Source organism: Notechis scutatus, chromosome 2, assembly GCF_049901735.1.
Source record: "Notechis scutatus isolate UNSWTSFEM ecotype Mainland chromosome 2, rNotScu1.2, whole genome shotgun sequence".
Classification (NCBI taxonomy): domain Eukaryota; kingdom Metazoa; phylum Chordata; class Lepidosauria; order Squamata; family Elapidae; genus Notechis; species Notechis scutatus.
The window spans coordinates 125967282-125987698 of NC_142010.1; the positions used below are offsets into that span (position 1 = coordinate 125967282).

The following is a 20417-nucleotide window of genomic DNA, read 5'->3' on the forward strand; positions in this document are numbered from 1 at the left end:
TGAATCCCGCCAGTGGGAATTCTTTAACTCAGGGGTCCCCAACCCCCTATCTGTGACCAGTACTGGGGCATGGCATGCCAAAAACCGGGTTGCCCAAGCGAAGGCCCATCTGCAGGATGCAGGCAGCATGCGAAACCACACCCCTTCTGGGGCGTGGAAAAATCTCTCTCCACAGAACCGGTCCCTGGTGCTCAAAAGGTTGGAGGCCATTGCTTTAACTGATGGGAGTTTGCAACATACTTTCCCTGCATCATCAGAGAGGTAGCATGACTTTTCTTATTGAACACCTCATAGTGGTTCAAGGAACACTGGTTTTCCACAGACCACAGTTAAAGGAACACTGCCCTAACTGACATTGTACCACAACTCCCATCATCTTTAGACAACAGACTGAATGACCTGTAGAGCAGTACAAGGTTAAAAGCCCCAGGTTGGTGGCAATATGTATGAACTTGGAGGCAGGACAACCCCAAATTCCATTTTGGGTGAAAGAAACACATACCTTTTCCCAATGAATAGATTCCTTTGTTTGGGCCTTGTGGCTTGTATAGAGGTGAACTGAGGTAATCCATTCTCCTTGCAACTCTGAATCGATATGTACTGCGAACTCTCGCCTATTTCCTTTTAGAAGGGTGGAGAGGAAAAACTTTCATTCAAAGAGCCCAGGATAAATTTAAAGATATTAAACTGGTGTTAAAGTAATAAAGATCAGACTGCATAAAGAAGAATTGCCCAATAGAATTACTATGATAATACCGAAAATTAGGTATCAGCAACCTTTTAAACAACAATATTTACAGCAGGATTACCAAGCCAAAAAGGCATTTAGAGTTCAAAGCCATTTACATCAATCATTCATACATTAAATGCTCCTTAAGGGGGATAAAAAAGGGAAATGCAGTCTTTCAAAATCTCAACATTCCCAGATCAAAGTAAAAACAAACATAAGCTTTTTAGTATTACATTTTCATAATGGGAATTGTTTTCATGTATGCTTCTCTAAAAAGAGTTTTCATATGTTTAAACTAGGATGATTATAACATTCTAGCTGGTTGTATCAGAGGACCATCATAATATATGCCAAACCAATAAAAATATGATTAAATTGATCATCAGTTGCAGAAATGTCAATATTAATTTGTATTTGAAGTATTACTGGAAGTTAGGGTTTGACAAACTAGCATTAAATCATAGCCAACCTTATTTAGAAAAATAATCAATGTCAAAAGGATACAAAAGAAACATAAAATCCTCAGGCTAGTTTTCTGCTCATTGCTAGATCAACTTTAAGCTCCTCCTTACCACAAGAATTCCCTGTAGACCAGAGGTCTCCAAACTTGGCAAGCATGGCTGGCTGGTGAATTCTAGGAGTTGAAGCCCATAAGTCTTAAAGTTGCCAAGTTTGGGGATCCCTGGTATAGACCGTCACCAACTCCACACTGCATCCAAATACATCTCTCTTCTGTGATCCCCCCTCAGTACTTAGCCTTTTAAAGGTCTCCTGCTTTATTAAATGGCTTGGATATTCAAGCTTTCATTCCTATGAGCCTGATATAGTCTCCTAGAACAGGGGTCCTCAACTCTTGGACCATGGCCTACACTGGGTCACAGCCTGCCAAGAAGCAGGCCATACAAGTGAGTGAAGCCCCATTTGCAAATGCGCGGGATCCAAGGCAGCATATGAAATCACGCCCTTCCTGGTCCATGGAAAAATTGCCCTCCACTTAACTGGGCCCCGTTAAGTCTATATAAGATATAGCATTGTGTAAGTGTTATAGGATAGCGGCTCCCAACCTTTGGGAGTTGCTATCCTATAACATTTACACAATGCTGTTGTGGCTCTGAGGTTTGAGCCTGCTTTGTTAGAGGACGAAGACTTGGACAATGAGGAAGAGGAGGATTTGGCTCTGAGGTTTGAGCCTGCTTTGTTAAAAGATAAAGACTCGGACAATGAGGAAGAGGAGGATTTGGAGCTGCCTTCCTCCCCAGGACTTTCCTCTTCGGCAAGACCTTCCTCCCTGATTGTGCCTCAGGTGTCGGCAGATAACCAGGAGGGCGTATCAGAGTCTCTGACTGAGAATTCAGCAGAGGAATGTTGGCTTGATGCGAGGCAACGGCGCAGGCAAAAGTGCGAGTTGCAACGCAGAAAAAAAGGGACGAATCAGAGACTGAGATGAGGGACTGACACGCCCCACAGGGAATAAAAGTGGGTGTGTTCGCTCTGGGAACTTGGGACAACGTATTACTTATGGAGAGAAGCTTCGGAGTATCCTGTGTGTGGTGACAGCTTGTGATTTATATTCCTGCTTTCTTGTCGGACTTGGCAGACAGTGTGTGTGAGACTGCCAAGAACTTTATCGGCTCAAGGAATTTAACCCTGGAATTACTGGACTTGCTTGCTTGTTTGTATTCATTTGGAAATTTGGACTTCTCACCTCGTTGGTACAGGTGAGACATAACACAATGCTATATCTTATATGTCCACATGCCTCTTTACAGATGAACCTACTCTGAGATATTCCCTACTGAACCCTTATTTTTCATTTCCTCCTGACACACAGGGGACATATCTTTGAATTCTTCTGTCTCATGCTGCATTCTTTCTCAAGATTCCCATTAGAATTTTAGATTTGTAAGATATGAAGTTTGTTTTGGTTACAATGGAAAGCTTGTAGACAATGATTATTGTGAACACATAACAGATACATCTATAGCGAACTAAACAATGTGTTACCGTTCCTGAATCATGTGAGCTGGCTTGTGGCACTGATTCACCAGTTATACCAACTCCTGTTCCTGACAGTTCCGTTGGAAAATCTGAAGAGTCCAAAGAAATTAATTATATAAATTACATACAGAAATATAGCTGTAGTTTATTAAATACTAAACATTCACTTATTAGATTACATAAAAGGTGATGCCCAAAAAACCTGCAGCTTGGTGTATAAAAACCAACATCAACTCTATAGTTTTTAACTGGAATTGGTAAGTCTGAGGGACGTAGGTAAGAAAGCTAGGCATTGCACAGAATTTTTTTCTGTATTTATTTATTGTTTCTCCTTTTTCTTTTTTGGGATCGGGATTTGGAGTTCTCTTCCTTTCAGAAAATTATGGTCAATATCTTTCTCACCACAAGGGAAAATAAGATTCATCATCATAAAGTTATCTCAGTTTATTTATTCGATTATGGATTTGTGTCTTCTTTTAAAACAAGAAATTCCAAGAGTGTGAGTAAAGACTTGAAACCTTGCTCAAAATAATTGGTAACAAAAGTTTTACTTATAAATCTAATCCAGATGTCCAAGAGAAGATCTGTTTTCTCTTTATCTGATTGCTAGATTTTTAAAGTGTTTCTCCAACTATAAATACAGTGTTGCTAATAATGTCTGGTGAGCAACATTGTTTGCTAAAAATATAGATGTTAGCAGAAAAATAATTGTAAGAATTGGTGCAGCTAAAAATAATTGCATGCTTCTGCCAACAAGAAGCATTTCTACTTCATTGTTGCAATTGTGGCACAGGGTGCCCTTAGAGTATGTCCTGACTGACACTACCATATTATGCACCTGAGGATTTTTGAGCAAGCATCTGTTAACTCACTCATTATGGCTTGTCATTATCCATGAATTCACCTATTATAACTTATTTAAGTGACATAACAAGATTTGGCCCCAGGAACATTACTGTTATTCTCAAGGAGATTTGAGATGATGATGTTTTGTGTAGGAAATTAAGATCTGTACACTTAAGATCTGTCCGCTACAAAATCTGCAATTCACTTGAAGAAACATAACCACAAATGTCCCCTTGTTCCAAGAATGGAAACCTGTTGGATGCTAATGACTATTGCCACAATCAGCATGGTCAATTGTCAAGGATAAAAAGAGGAAGCATCCAGCAACACCTGGAAGGCCATAACTTCTCCTTCCTCAACTTAAAATCCTGACATACAAAATAGAACTCGCTTAAAATATTCCAGTCCACAAGCATTGAATTCTTACAAGCCCATTCCCATGCTACAAATCAATAGCAATTCAGAGCAGCAAAGAATCTGACTTCGATAAAAGTTTGGAACAAAACACTTTAAAGAGCAATTCTTACAAGAAGTAGCATCTGGAAAAGACTGGATGCCATCTGAAAAAACAGGAGATTCACGCTCAGGAGGTTCTGCAAGCTGTAAAAGAAAACGCAACACAAATGAAAAGGCATATAGTAAAATGATCAAAACGAGTGGGCTTCTGAAAGAGGCCTTGATCTTATGGAGCATGGAGTCTAGAGCCCTGGTGGCGCAGTGGTTAGAATGCAGTGTTTCAGGCTAAATTTGTCTACAGCCAGGAGTTCAATCCTGACCGGTTCAAGGTAGACTCAGTTCTTCCATCCTTCCGAGATTGGTAAAATAAGGACCCAGGTTGCTGTGGGCAATATTCTGACTCTGTAAACTGCTTAGAGAGGGCAGTAAAGCATCATGACGTAATATATAAGTCTAAGTGCTATTCCTATTGCTGTTTTAAAATTTAAATTAAAAAATAATCTACAAATAAAGGAGTTTATACAATTCAGTTCTGCCATTTCTCATCTCAAAGGTTAAAATCAATAGCAAATTTTGACTGAAACACATATTCTAACAATAGAAAAACTGTACTAATTTCAGTCAAAAATTCATATGAGGTTCGCTTATTCCTTTTCCCTACAACTTTTCCCACCCCATATCACGTCAACGTCATATATTTCAAAAATATACTCCCACTCCTTTTATCCAACAAGATATGGTAGCTTTTCTCAATTTTCAAACATATTGACATTTAAGTCTCATGGTCTCTAGTTAGCTAGCATCCTTGGCACCTTCCTGAGTAGCAAATGTTTATTGGAGCTGAATTCAATTCAGTCACTTGATAGTGTGATGTGAGGCATATACATTTAACAGATAAATAACAAATAAAAATTCCGGTAGTTTGGGAAATCACCCAGAGCCACCATGTGAGAGATAGGTGGTCTCTAAATTTGATATATCAATAAAATAAAAATACAATTCAACAAATCTTGAGGGCACCAAATTGGGAAGGCTGAAATATTTGACACCCCCCCCACACACACACACTATTTTATGTGTCTAAGACTTGATGATTAGATTTTTAGTCCAGGGGAATAGGAATGAATAGGAAGGCTAGGGAGGATTTACCGTAGATTATCGGCGTATAACACGCACAGGCGTATAACACGCATCTTCATTTTAAGAGGGAAATTTCACCCCCACTCCCACCCGCGCTGCGCTTCAATCCACAGTGTCCCATTCTGCCTGCCTGCCTGCCTGCCTTAGTTTCTGGTTGTTTGGGAGCAGCTCGCTGAGAATAATAACTATTCGCTCTTTTACTCAGCCGAAGCTGTTCCGATTCAACCATTAAAGAAGGCAGGCAGGCAGGCAAAACGGAGCACTGCGGGCGGGCGGGCGGGCGGACGGGGTGGGGTGGGGAGAAACGGGCGCTTCAGGGAAGCTGTGGCGACAGGAAAAGCCCCCCGCTTCTTTGAAGCAGTTTCTTCCTGTGCTGGTGGAGGAGCGAGAGAGCGACTGAGAGAGCTGACCCAGAGAGAAGGACAGGCTTCGGTTGCTTCCTCCCTCCCCTTCTTTCATTTGTGTCCTTGATCCCCGATCCCAGCAGCATTCACCTCGAAGGCTTCTTAACATTATATCGGCGTATAACACGCATACATCATTTGCCCCCTATTTTCAGGGGGAAAAAGTGCGTGTTATACGCCGATAAATACGGTATTTAATTTCTATTATACTCTTCTTAGTCTCTCTTCTCCCTTGGATAACTTGGACAGCATTCAATCAAATCTGCCAAGCTTATGAAAATGTACAATGCCATTGAATGATGACAGTTAAACGAAAACAAAGGAAATATCACACTTACAACAGCAGGTGACAGTTCTTGAGGTTTAAGGGGTAATAAAGGCGGTGTGGAATCCCTGTCTCCTGTGATATTGTTTCTTTCAGCTAGATAAGAGACTCCACTGACGGAAGGCTGGTAGGGGGGCTGCAAAGCAATTGCTGGACGGATTGGATCCCCCAGCTTCTTAGCACTGGAACTCAACCGCTCTTCAGACAATTGTGCCGATTTTGCTGTAGCAAACAGGGCAGACAATACTGTGATTCAAATGTGTAGAGTTAATATGCTTAAAATACATTACTGGGGGAGTTTCCTTTGAAAATGTTAAAAACAAGTGTTATTGATGGAAATTTCATACACTTCACCAAGGTATGCTGGCTGAATTCTTTTCTTCTAATATCTTTTAGAGAACACACATTAGATTTTCAATGTAGTAAATGAAATGTAAAAATATGCCACATTAGCATTAAGTCACGCTTCCCCGTTCTGTAAGGGGGTACCTTTTTGGATGGCTAAAGCTACACAGGGCATCATGGGATATGCTGTGCTCTTCAAAAGTGGAGATACATTTTTTAAAATTTTTAGTTTCCTTTTTAATTTGGTTTTAAAGCTACTGCTTTTGAAGTATTATTTTATTGGTGGTTTGGTAATTTAAAAACTACCACGTTTTCCATCAATGGATTGAGCTTCAACATTAAGATTCTCTTTCAATATTGTCTGCCAAAGAAAAAACACAGCATATTTTGGGGGAACAGAAAGAACCAACTAAATTCTTCCCAGTGTAGGGGAAGTTTTCTTGTGTAGTTTCATGAACAGTCTGGGAAGGATTCCAGACTGCATTTGGAAGCAGCAGCCAAAGAAAGTCAGGAAAACAGGTAGGGAGACTGTGAGACAATGGTGGGAGCAGAGATGGTTAAAGATGTCACATTTTGTGTTTTACCTACTAGAACATCCCAGTCTAAATCCACCTGATTAAATCCATGGAAGGTCTTCATGGATAACTGCTATATTCCTCACAGAAATATAACCATCCCCAGGATAAGACCTTTGAACATCAATATCATTATCTTAGAAAGATGCTCACCTGGTCTTTCTGAAATAACAGTGTTTTTTCCACTGTAGGACAGACCAAATGATTCTCTAAAAGTTGCACGTACTTCAGATCCTGCAGCCTTTTTGGGGAATTCTTTTCCTGATGGTAACACTGAAAAACATTCATTAGCAAAATATGAATATTTGACCTAGTAATCTCGTGAATGTTTGGAAGTAGGTTTAGAAGCACAAGATACAATCAAGTACCTTCTTTCTGGGCATTAATAAAGGTTTTCCACAGTTGTGATATCCCACTGGAGGGGGATTTTTATATATTTTGCCCAGGAAGTAAAGGACAAGTTGGGAAATAATCTGCACCTTATTTTCTAGAAATAGCAACACGTGGAGGACAAAATCTACTCAAAATTTGGAACTGTATTACACTACATTTTTTTTTAAAAAAAACCCTCACTTTTTACAATCCTGTAGTCCCTATTTGGGGTAGAGCTGGGACGACTGCATGGAGCTGAGCGTTTACTGGCTGTGTGCCTTTCCCGATGCCTATGTGGAGTTTACAACAGATACTTTTTTCTTTGTGCCCTAGGAGAGAAACATCTGCTGCTACCTAGGATTGAACTCTCAACCTTTTGAGTGGGAGTTGAGAATCTGCACCACTAGGCCACTCTAATATCACCCAACATTCTTAAAAGAAAACCAGTCTATTAAAATTCTCAAAAAAAAAAAAAAACACTCTTATTTTGCAGTGCACAGAGGATGGGGTGAAAACTGCATAGGTTGTATAGATGAATGATCTGACCTATACTCTCTGTGAAAGCTATTGTTTAATAAAGCATATAGAGGTGGGGTTTTTTTTGGCGGGGGGCGGGGATGGCAACAGCTCACACTTGAGACTTTCAAAGTGTTCCTTGTACAATAACCATTTCATCAGTCGCATTTGGCGGTTCTTTTTCTTTTCAGAGCCTGCTCACCTTCATTTCTCAGAGAGAACAAATAAGCTGTGTCACCAAGCTTAATCAGCTCACTTGTAGATTCTGAACCACCAGCCTCGCAAGATGGATCAAGCAGCTCTGATGACTGTGAAGATCTAAACAGAACACAATAAAGTATAGTCATGTGCTTTTTTTTAATTTGGCCACCAGGTGGTAGAATACATAAGAAGCATCGATCAATGCCTTCAGTCGTTCAGAAATTAAAGGGGAAGGGATGTTGGCATTATACTTCCACTTTAACAAAGCAGGTCAATAAAATATTAGAAAATAACAAAAATGTAAATGACAGAAACACAGTGGGGAAAAAGGTTAACTTCAACTTTCTAGCTGAGCACTTATTTTGTGCAGCACAACTGGTGTTTTCTTTCTTGTGCCAGCTTCTTTTGTGAAAGAAGGTCCTGGGGAGATGCCACAGGAACCTTGGCTGCGCCAGTGTGAAAAGTAGAGGTGTGAAAAGCCCTGAATGGTACAGTAGTGGCATGTGATAGGGGCAGTAGGCGGGGCTGGATATGTGGGCAGCTGGCAGGAGAAAGTAGTTAGGCGGCCAACAGGGCAAAGAGGGCGGGAAGGAGATGGGTAGGTGGAGGGAGTTCAAGAGGAGGCAGTCCCTTACCTTACTGAGGCTCTTGCTGGGGCTTTGAAGGGACCAAGCTGTGAATGGCTTGGGCTGGTGGATCCACACTTAATGGTCAGATTCAGTTAACAAGGCCATCAATTAACAATGACTGCCGGATTGAAATTGTTAAGCAATGTTGTCGTGTGACCATCACACTTTATGATGCCATTGCTTAGCAACAGTAATTCTGGTCCCTATTACCATTGTTAACCGAAGACTATCTATAATTTATTAATTAGGCTACCTTGAGTCTTTCCAATGTGTCAGCCGAATATGTATAACAAGTACATCTAATTGCAGAGGCAGCGATAAGAAGGTAGCAAGTGTTGCTCCAGTAGTAAATGTTTTTAAGCAACTTGGAAGAGAAAGGATATTTACTGCAATTAATGCTAATTCACACAGAATTGTGTCCAAGACAGTTACGGCACCCACTGTCCACATATAAAATATTTCAAAGATGCAGCCAACTGTACATGGCAAAGGTGAAATCTCTGAAAAGAGCATGAACAGTTGCATTAGTCCTTATTAGTTATTTAACAACCCACTACTACTAAGCCCTTTGTAAACTAGTAAAGCAGCAGGCAACTGTGGACCCGCCTTACCCTTCAGCTGAGGGTTGCTCTAGGGAGGGAACCGGGATGTCACAGCCATCTTCTGGCGTCTTTGAATCAGTGTGCTGGACTTCTGTTTCTGCCATCTGATTAAGACCACCTGTTTATAAACAACACTTTTAAAAGCAATGAACACCCAAAAAAAAATAATATTGAAAAATATATTAACACTCTTCCCTCCTATGCATACATCTGTCCTGACACATTTTAGAATCTATTGGCCAATGAAATAAAATAACAAAAAATACAGATAGTCCTCAACCATTCATTTAGTGATCATTCAAAGTACCCAATAGCATTTTAAAAAAAAGTGACTTATGACCGGTTCTCACAACAATTGCAGCATCTCCATGGTCATGTGATCAACATCCGGGTGCTTGGCAGCTGCTATGCATTGATGAGATCTGCAGTATTAACCTAGGCATATACCATATTTTTTGGACTATAAGACGTACCTTGGTTTAGAGGAGGAAGACAAAAAAAAAAATTTTTGACTACACGCATCGTGTTTTCGGCCTGCAGAGTGCTTCTGGATGCTGGGGAGGGCAAAAATGGGATGCGCAAAGGCTTGGGGAGGCCAAAAATGGGCCCGTATTTGTTGTATAAGATGCACAGACATTTCCACCCACTTTTTTTGGGGGGTGGAGAAGTGTGTCTTATACTCTGAAAAATACAGTATATGGTAAGTGTAATCAAACCTTTTCATTTCCTTTCTTATGGTTTGCTTCTGAACTATAATACTGCAATGTGTATTATAGCAACTGTAAACAGTTTTGAAAATGACTATATCCAAATAGAAGCCACATGCTAAATAAATAAATAAATCCAAACAGAACATTTCTTTAAATACTCATTTTTATTATCTTACTACCGTAGCTGGCAAATCCACTGATGGCTACAGCAGAGTACAGGAAGTCCTTGATATACAACCATAATGGGGACCAAAACTTCCGTTTGTCGGGCTTTGGGAATTTACTTATGTCTGGCACTCGCTCAGAGCCCGACACATCGCTGGGGCAGCGAGACTGATGGATGTATGGACGACTATCATTTATGCTGAATTGTTGAGACAGCTAGACAGCTGAGAGGCACATAGACACTAATCAGTCATCAGCCTTATTTCTGGACCCCTTGTTGATGTAAACCGCAATGTGGGGCTTTGGGAATATCAGTTGGTGGGGGTTTATAATCCTGATTCAGATAGATGCGGGGTGGGAATGGGAGGCAGGTAAGGATACAGATAGCACAGGGAAAGGAATGTAAATAAAGATCAGGTGGTGACAAATAGGCCCGGGAGGAGGCCCAGGAGTAGATAATACAGCAGCGGATGTCAGGTTGTAGAGCTGGGAGGACTAGAGCAGGGGTCCCAACCACCGTCCGTGGACCGGCACCGGTCCGTGGAACAAATCCTACCGGGCTGCTGGTTTGCATCGCCGCCATCTTGTTTTGATGAAAAAGTGCTTCCGGTGAGCTTTTCCGGTAGAAAGCTCACCGGAAGCACTTTTTCATCAAAACAAGATGGCGGCACCCAGCTGATGCCGGCACCGGTCGCGGCGCCAAGCTGATGCCGGCACCGGGCCGCAGCATAAAAAAGGTTGGGGACCACTGGACTAGAGCACAGCAGAAAAGGCACTGAGAGGCAGGCGCTCTCAGCGCTGCCTTTATTCTGCTGTAATAAATTTCATCATACCAATTGTGAGTAAAGTGATTTATTAGCAAGATACTCCAGTACCCAGTTGAAGCTGAACCCGTTAAGCAAGGCGATTGTTAAAGTGAGTCAAGCCCGATTTTACAGCCATTTCTGCCACAGTTGTTAAGAGAACCACTATAGTTGTTAAGTATCATTCAGACATTAAGTGAATCTGGCTTCTCCCATTGACTTTTCTTGTCGGAAGACAACTAGGAAGAGTGCAAATGATGATCACATGGCCCTGGGATACTGCAACCATCGTAAATACAAGCTGGTTGCGAAGCACCTAAAGTCTGATTGCCTGACTGTGGGGATGCTGACAGTTGTGTGAGAATTGATTGTAAGTCACTTTTTCTAGCAGCATCATAACTTTGAATGGTGAATAAACAAATGGTTGTAAGTTGAGGATACCTGTAACAAATTCCATCACATGCTTGTTTTGTTGCAAACAGAAGAGGGTTCTTTTATCAACAATTCCTTTCCAATAATTTAAACAAAAGGGTAAGCAATGGAAAAGAAATATAAATAACAAGCAACATCACCTCCCACACTTAACTTTGATTGAGAATTGTGTTCAGGAGTATTTTGCACCTACCAGAATTGTAAATGCATATTTGGCAAACCCAAAAAGAAAGCAGCAGCAACACAGATAGATTCCTGTGTCCAGGAAATACATTTAAAGAGATTCTGTTCAATCCTTAACCAAGGTACAACAGCTTTCTCCCTTTGGATTCTAATTACACGTCTATATTACTTACTTTTTTATTTTACTTTTATGTATATTGGGAGTATTTACACCAAGACAAATTCCTTGTGTGTCCAATCACACTTGGCCAATAAAGTATTCTATTCTATTCTTTCATAGAAAGATATTTAACCACAAAATATCCATGAAGAGGATGTTACAATTCACAATCTGTCCGTAAGAATGGCTCTACTTTGTATAATTGGATTAATCCCTCAATTTATTACCGTTAAGTTTGTTGCTGCTGCTGCACTCATGTGTTGAGCAAAATCATAAACCACAGCCATCCTAGAATGCCTTGCTGAAATTTGACAACAAAGTTGAAAACTGATACTTGTTTCCTCTGAAAACCCAGTAAAAAGGTTTGTTAAACCTTTTGGGAGATTGTTAAAACAGTTTCCCCAATTAAAAAACAACAACCCTTAAGAAATAAGAGCCCAATACAGGCAATCTTCTTTTTACAACCATTCATTTAGCAACCATTTGAAGTTACAATAGCACTGAAAAATAAATGACTTACAACGGCTTGCACTTATAACCGTTGCAACATCCCACCCTCATGAACAAAATTTAGGAGTTTGGCAACTGGTATGTACATACAACATTTACAGCATTCCGAGTCATGGGATCACCATTTGTGTCCTTTCCAGCTGACTTCTGGCAAAGTCAATGGGGGAAGATGGATTTGGTTAATGATCACATGATTCATTTAACAACTTCCTTGCTTAGCAATGGAAATTCTGGCCCCAATTGTAGTCATAAGCTGAGGGCTACTTGTATATCAGCCTCTCCATCTCCTACAATGTTGCTGGGCAATTTCTATACCATCTGCAGATTTCAGAAGCCAACGTTCCATTTTTACAGTCTTCTAAGACTCTAAAAACTTGCTTGGCTTATTATAAGTCAAAATCTACTTGCATCTTACTTAAATTAAACAAACCACATTAAGGCTTTGCATAATTTGTAATCCTACCCAATGAAGGCTCTTCATGTGTAGCAATCAGAATTTCATATAGGAACACATGTGTCATATAAATATCACAAATTGCTTTTACTGAGATGAGAAGGAAATGCACTAATTCCCACTAATTAATGTACCATTTCCTTTTCAGCAAAAGGCAATTTGAGATAACTGCAAGAGACAATTTTAAATTAAATGTTTCATCTACACTTTGTGTAAAAAACGTAATTTCAGTGCTTGCCAGTATTACTATAGCAAGGTGCATACAGTACATCCAAACAATAAAACATAATTACTTTATAACAAAGGCTGGCACATCACTTAATGAACCAGAAAATGCTTAACACTCAGTAATGGTTTTTTTAAAAAATTAATTACATCCCAATCTCTTGAAGTAGACATATAAATACTAATAAAAAGACCTTATTTCTCAAAAAGATAATTCATGATTTAATAAGCTATTTCTCTCACCATCCTGTTGAGAAGCAGTTTCACTGATTTCTTCTGTAAGATATTCAAGTAAGCCATCAAATATTTCCAAGAGATTCCTAATAGACTCCTTATCTCCTTTCACAATATTCTCCCCTTAATAAAAACACACAGTATTATCTTAGAAGAGAAGTAAAAGGTTGGGAGGATGCAACTGAACTGGGCTAAGAGCAAAGTTCTGCTTAAAAGAGCATTCCTGATAAGTGAACCTACCAACTTAAAATAGGAACTGCTCATGTATTAGATTTTATTCTGTTGAGAATGCTCATTCTAATGAAGAAAAATTTCTTCCAGCAACAGGACACCATGCAAAATCAGTTTTTTTCATTCCAGACAACTTTTTCTGCCTGGCCTTCCTCCAAGAAAGGCAATGCTGAAAGAAAAACTCATTATATAATTCCCATAGGGTTATAATAGCTGTCTCAAATCTGCATTGTCCAAAAAACCCAGTAACCCAACATAAAAAATTGTAATACCAGCATGAATGGGGAAAAATAATTAAAACCAGACATTAATTCTGTGACTTATTGAATCAGCTCAGTGAAAAACATTAAGAACATCTGGGACACCATTTGATCTGTGATATGTTTAGGGTTACCATGAGTTTTAAAGCCGCACAACATATGTTATTTTTCCCTCTATGCCCATGTGCTTTACCATGAAAGGCATACAGTAATTGCTTCTGACCTGCATTTCACAGTTTTGATGGGGATTGTTTTGCTACTTTGCTAAAATCGTCCCAAGGAAAACCAGTTTGTTACAACCGAGACTTTCCTGTTAGGAAGATGGCTTGCACTGAGGCAAGTTAATCAGGAAAAGATTCAGCTGGTGGCTCCTTCCAGCAATCTGCAATGTATATTAAGAGCCTAATGCTTTCAAAGTGCATTCTACAAAGTTTAAATCCCATTAGAACAAGGGACAGTTTAGATGAGAAATTGATTCTTTGCCAATTTTAAATCTAGGCCCTGAATCATTTATTGTGTAAACAAAGATAGGCACTTATTATATAACGTGTACTATCAAGATCCTTTGGAAACATTTATTTATAATTACAACTCAATTTGTCCTTACCAATTTTCACTTTATCTGCCAGCTAAAACATTATTAAGGCCTGATGGAAGTATCTTGCATTAAGTGCAGGTTTTTAATCAGCTAATTACATTTTTTTAGTACTGATGAAGCTCAAATGTAGTATAAAAGTATCTTCCAGGCTGTTAATGTAAAAGATAGCACAGCTTTCAATATTGCTGAGATTGACCAAGGTTTGTCAGCAGAACACAACAAATAGTTGCCATACATTTTACTATAGTTAAAGGTCTCTAGCATAATTGTGTTCTCGTTCATTTTGACTATAGCTTTCATAAAAGTAGGGCATGCCTGAATGTACGCTTCTAATAATTTTATGCCGTCAAAGCCTGTTTCAAATTTTCAGCAATGGGTTTAAAATCTGTAAAGCAGATTAAAACTACTTCCGCCTACTTGAAAACAACCCTCCCTGAAGTTTACTTTTGAATAGACATTTCTAAAACTGCAAGTTTTATCTTATTTCACTGATTTTACTAGAACAATTTATGAGTGAGTTCTTTGGAGAAGATTGCTCAGCAGTTGTCACAATATTTTTAGAGGAATTTACTTATAAGCAAAAGAAAATGTCATAAAAAGTATCTAAGAATATATTGCAAATTTGGATAAAGAAGCATCTAACTTGAAATAAATTTCTATTGGCCCAAAGCACGATCAAATGTAGATCAACTTAAGACAAATGCCTATTTTTAACAGTCTTGCATGTATCACAAATGTATGGTACATTTTTGCATCAATGTTTTTTTTTTTAAATTATACTCACCAGTTATATGTGACAAGCTGATCTGCAAGTAGTCCAGTGCCAAAGAATCTATCACCGCCTGCACATTATGAATATTGTCTTCTTGGCAAGAAGGAACAGCTATGAAATCTATTAACAACTTTTTGACATTAGTACTGTGCATTACAATATACTAGTATAAAGTCAAATAAATGAACTGTATCTTAATTTTTTGGAGAGCAAGTATGATTTTTTCCCCCACCTAAGCTGGCTTGTAGAAATGCATATAATTCTGAAGTGAACAATGAATTATTACACAAAATGTAAATAATACTCCAACATAGTATTCTCAAGTCACTATCTGAACATTTGAAAAAGGCCTAAAATTTTTCTTCTCACCCCTCTGGATGGCCATAGACAAGAGTGCTCCCACCACCACTGAGACCCCTTACATTTATTCCCCCTGCCACTCTCTCTCTCTCTCTCACACACACTTCTCTCACATATATGAGACAAAAGTTAGCTTATCCACATTATCCTCAAATTCAGAATTAAGCTTGCTACCTTTGCTGAGGCTCTACTGTAGAAGATGACCAGGCTGAGCCCAAGGGTGGGGTCAAGCACATCATCCATCTGGAGTCCCTGAAAGAGATCTAAGACCAGCCCCCCTTGAAGTCTGTTGACTCTTCAATTTGCCTTGAATGTTAGTAGATGAGATTCTTGTGCATAGGGTGCATGGAATAAACTCACAATGCTTTCTGAACTCTATCTTGGCTCCTGGTTTCTTATGTCTGACATCTATTTTATTGAGGCTCCATTTTACAGTATAGATCAGGGGTGTCAAACTCAAAGCCTGCAGGCCCGATGCGTCATGTGCTGGCCCGGCTCCCACCCAGTTTAGCGAAGGGGAAAAAAGTCGCAATACATCATGTGATGCTGCCATGACAACACAAATTTGACACCCCTGGTATAGATCATTATTGTGATTTATAATTTATCAGCTCAGACATGCTGATGCCCTGGGAGTGACTCTGAAAATTCCAGATACAGAAGACAGAAAGGGGGAAGAGTTTGGGAGAGCAACCAGGACAGGCAGACAAGATAAATACTAAAGCCTAAACTGAGATTCATCCTCTGTTTAAGGGTTTTTATACTTCTGTTTTCAAACTCAGAACATTTTTCCTTGAAATGCAGATGCAGTGGGGAAAGTTAAGTTTAAAAAATTGTTATTAAAGCCTCTTAACTATAGATTTATTACTAGTGTTTCAAATGTAAATATGGAACTGTTACCTTGCTGTAAGGATAATGCAAGATACATGCATTCTTACCAGGGACTTTTTCTCCTAATATCGATTCATAAAGATGAACAAAAACTTCAGCTCCACAGTCAGAGAGGCTGTTAACATGCAGATCTATGTTACATTTTGTCAGAAGATCATTGGCAACTGTGACCCAATCTGTTTTAAAATTACAAGAGAACATGAAATGTTATGGTTTTAGAAAAAAAGCAGAAGATGCATTAACATAAGTAGAGATTCAGACCTCTTTCCAAGCATCCCAATAAGGTTTTTTAAGCTTTTATTAATATTAAAAATAGAACTCAACTTGAATCCAAATGTTATAACCAAATCTAGTAAATCACACACTAATTCCCACAAAATGACATTGTAATCAAGAATAATGTTAGTTTAGTAAAACTGAATTTATTCTCCTCCCAAATTCTATCAAATTCTATTTATATCCTGGAGATTACTAGCAAAACCTGAAAACTAAGTATTATGTTTGATGCTTTTTGGGAATAATTGATTTTTTTCACCATTTTACCCAAATTTCTTTGAACTATTTAAACAGGAAAAATACAATTTAATTATTCCATTTTATGAAAAACCCCATAGTTGTCCAGAAGTGATTGAACAATGCTTTATCTCATGACTTTTATTGCTTTATCGATGTATAAAATACAAAGAAAAATAAAAAGTGGTGTGTCATAAGTTGGCCATCTTTTCACCAGAAGTCCCGTCTCACAATGTAATAGTGCCAATGGAAGAAGCAAAGGCAAACTGTAAGTATTATGTGTTTTTTCAAAGCCAGCAGTTCTCCACAATGCTATCCCAATCTGATGTGCCATAGACTCTTAGCAATCACATAGCCTTTAATCTGGTCCTTAAATCTACTCAGAAATAATTCCAATAAAAACCAACAAGATCTATTTCAAATATAAGGGTATTTATTGGGTAGGATATTCTAAAGCCAGAGCATAATGGTAGTCACGTCATTGTAGGGAAGGAGGAGTATGAAAAAGATGGTCCTCCAGCTGTTTGTTTTTTACAACAGCCTGTAACTCACTGAACTACCTCTAGCCAATGACATTGTGTGTAGGTTTTAACCTATCTCAAAGATGTATTATTCTGCATATTATGCAAATATACCTTTTAATGGCTAAGCAAGCCATCTGAGCACAATACGTGTCAATTTTGGATAAACAGGTTATATACACAACTGACCATTTTAAAATAGGGAAATTATTTTGGAATATTAACAATTCCTCCTGCTTTATGCAACAGGAGACTTATTTGAGTAATTACTATGCTTCACTTCAGTCAACGGTATAATCCATTTCACCACAACCTATTATACACAGGCTTTGCTTCCTCTCCTCCGTTTTTAAAGTTACTACCTTGTGGGCTAACTTATAGCATGCCAGAGCGTCTTACTCTCCTTTCCTCGTTACTCCCCGAGAAAAGAGAATGACTACTACAACATATATACCGGTAGCATAAATATGTTCTTAAACTACCCTGTTCTTTTAAAAAGCAACTTTGCTCGACCTGATGGTCATTCACACGTGCGCGAATCTTACGACGCGTGTAGATTTGTCATCTGGAGCTGTAACAGACTGCTAACACGGTTCTCCCCGTACGAGGTCTTGAGGAATTGATTTTAATTTTTTTTTAAAGGCTGTTTTCACGGAGCAGCACCGCCCATTTGTGCAAGGAGGATGGCAACAGGAAGGAATAAGAATCATCAAGCCTCTCCTTTTGGGGAGACTGAATCCCACTCCCCAATCCCACCCACCTCTTTCCGCAGCAGAAGCCATTCCGCAACCCTTCACGCCAGGAGGGAAAGAAAAAAACCGCGCCCAGCAGCCAAAACGCAGGATGCCAAAGCTTCGGCGATTTAAATCCTGGACCGCTCTCCGGACGTCTGCCTGATGATTGGCCAGCCAGAAGCGGAAAAGGCGGGATTTCCTTTTAGCTTTACTCCCTTTCCCCCCCCCTCCCTCACCTAGTTCCGGATGGGCTAACGCTGTTCAGTTACGCTTATTGTTTATTTTCCGCGATCGTCGGTTTCTACGGCAACGAAGGGAGGGGAGGAATTATTAGCGAAGGCTTTGTTTTTTTAAAAAAACAAGTTCCCAGAGGTGGGGGGGAGAAACAGAGGCCGCGCGCGCTACGTAAAGCCTCGAGCGGGAACAGGGCGCTGCTCCTCGCATTCTGTTGGCAGGCTGTTTGTCGCGAGCGTTGGTACGCCTGGCTTCCTCCCTTCACAACAATCTTGTGAGTTGCGGTAGACTGAGGTGCCTGCCCAGGGCCATTCCGAGAATTGTATGGTTGAGTGGCATCTAGCTTCTCCTGCAAGGATCTGAAACAGGTTAGCATCCAAGGGCAAAAATGCAAAGCGCGACACGCACATTTGCATTCTTGTCCGCAAGGAATATAAATCCATCCATTCCCCTCCAGTCTTAGCTGAAGAAGTTTCTCGGATGAGAAGCTAAACGTCGTGAAAGAAAAACCAGAAAGTCCAGTTGCCTCTTAAAAAAAACACCTTTGGGACAACCATAACCTGGATGACTGAGTATCTCCATGGACACACTCACTCTTTCTGACCTTAAGATTTTCTGTTCAATTCTGTGGCAAAAAACACCTGGAGAAGCTCCCTTTTCCACCAATTAACCTCTGTGCCCTTAACAAACGAGAATATTTGTAGCTTAGGGTCGAAATGAGGGGTACTTGGTCTCTCTGAACTTGCTTGTTTTCTTACAGACCTTTCATTATCCAAACATCACAATGTTATCTAGTTTGGGTATTGAAATATCCCCTTGTTTGGATGTCAAGACAAGAAAGGGAGGCCTGGGGAAGGCACCCATCCATCAACATGAGGTCAGAAATCCACATTTTCAATCTGATGTGGAGAATGTTGGAACTTTCAGTTTATTCCTGAAAAAGGAAGAATGGTCTTGCCTAAGGGGAAGTTGTAGTGCCACAAGATTCATTTGGAACAGGAAGTAGAAGGGAATGATTTGATTATTATTAGCCTGATATCTCAATAAGATAGCTGAAGCAGGAGAGTTGACATACCTGAAGAACCTAAAGTGTAATATTAACATAACAGACCCAACCTATATATCAATCCATCACCACCCACACCTGACAAGACAGATCACAAGAGTCTCACCTGATGTGACTCTCCCATCACAAGATTTACTTGCCATGTAAAGCCCTTATAAACAGAAGAACATCAACACTAACATTCCCTAAATTCTGCTGAAGATGTTATTTAGCCTGGTAAGGAAATGTTTGGAAAGCTTGGAGAATGAACCTCCATTCAACCCCTGCCCAAGCAGGAGATGCTATACCATTTCAGACAGGTGGTTATCCAGTCTTTTCTTTAAAACCTCCAGTGATGAAGCACCGACAACTTCTGAAAGCAAACTGTTCCACTGGTAAATTAACAATTGTTAATAGTTAATTATGCAGAGGGCCCTGATCATAGCCATAAATGACACAAAAATGTACCATTTATTGCTACAATTAGGGACCTCTGCATGCCAAAGAAAATCGGTGTGTGTCTGTGCACACACATAATGCAAACAGGTTCTGTTTTGAATGCTGGAAATGATGACAAACTCTTAAAAAAAAAAACAAATTCTGGAGCAATCTTGGAGTAATTTTATGGGACGAGTTGGACAAAGCTGGTGTAGGCACTGCCCTCTTCCCCAATGCCTGCCCTCATCCGCCCTATGCTAGGTTGCTACTGAGGTCCTACTTCACTCCAATCTTCTGGATGCCTCCCCTCCTACTCTTAAGCCTTTGTTAGCCAGGCAATAGCCCATGTACCTGGTTTTTGTTTGCATGGTCTCAGAAGCAAAGAATAGGGTTTCCGTGCAGCATATCAGAACACCTGCCTTCCTCCAAGTGTTTGCCTTTCCATCTGTTCCCCAGTCCCGTTACTAATTTCTTGTTTTATTCCTGATACTTACTCCTAAAATAAATAATAGTTCAATATAATAAAAATAATTTCCTTCATACAAGATGATATAATCTGAAGTGTAGCATCCTGCATTTGGGTCTGTTAGAATCATCAACTTTCAGGTGCCTGAAATAGTACAGGATGTAGCATTACTAAAATTTGTTTGGCCCAAAGCTTACGGTATGTTCAGTTATGCTACATGTTGATATTAGTGAAAATACAGTAAGTAGAAATGAATAATAGTAGTGACTGAACACTCCAAAACATCTGTGAGATATACCAAACCATGCACACAATCTAGAGAAGTGACTTTGATGTAGT

General features: G+C 39.6%; 1 protein-coding gene across 1 annotated transcript in view; it reads right to left on the bottom strand.

Moving 5' to 3' along the window:
- Positions 1 to 18057, bottom strand: part of CEP95 (centrosomal protein 95) — a 35698-nt gene extending 17641 nt beyond the window's left edge. The window contains exons 1-11 of the mRNA XM_026678758.2: positions 17922 to 18057; positions 16175 to 16303; positions 14889 to 14996; positions 13025 to 13138; positions 9149 to 9257; positions 7910 to 8025; positions 6973 to 7092; positions 5913 to 6121; positions 4102 to 4174; positions 2735 to 2817; positions 503 to 621 (exon numbers count right to left, since the gene is read on the bottom strand). Of these exons, the coding sequence (XP_026534543.2) occupies positions 503 to 621; positions 2735 to 2817; positions 4102 to 4174; positions 5913 to 6121; positions 6973 to 7092; positions 7910 to 8025; positions 9149 to 9257; positions 13025 to 13138; positions 14889 to 14996; positions 16175 to 16303; positions 17922 to 17943 (1202 nt within the window). The 5' untranslated portion in view covers positions 17944 to 18057. The remainder of the gene's footprint in view (positions 1 to 502; positions 622 to 2734; positions 2818 to 4101; positions 4175 to 5912; positions 6122 to 6972; positions 7093 to 7909; positions 8026 to 9148; positions 9258 to 13024; positions 13139 to 14888; positions 14997 to 16174; positions 16304 to 17921) is intronic.
- Between the last annotated feature and the right edge of the window lie 2360 nt (positions 18058 to 20417).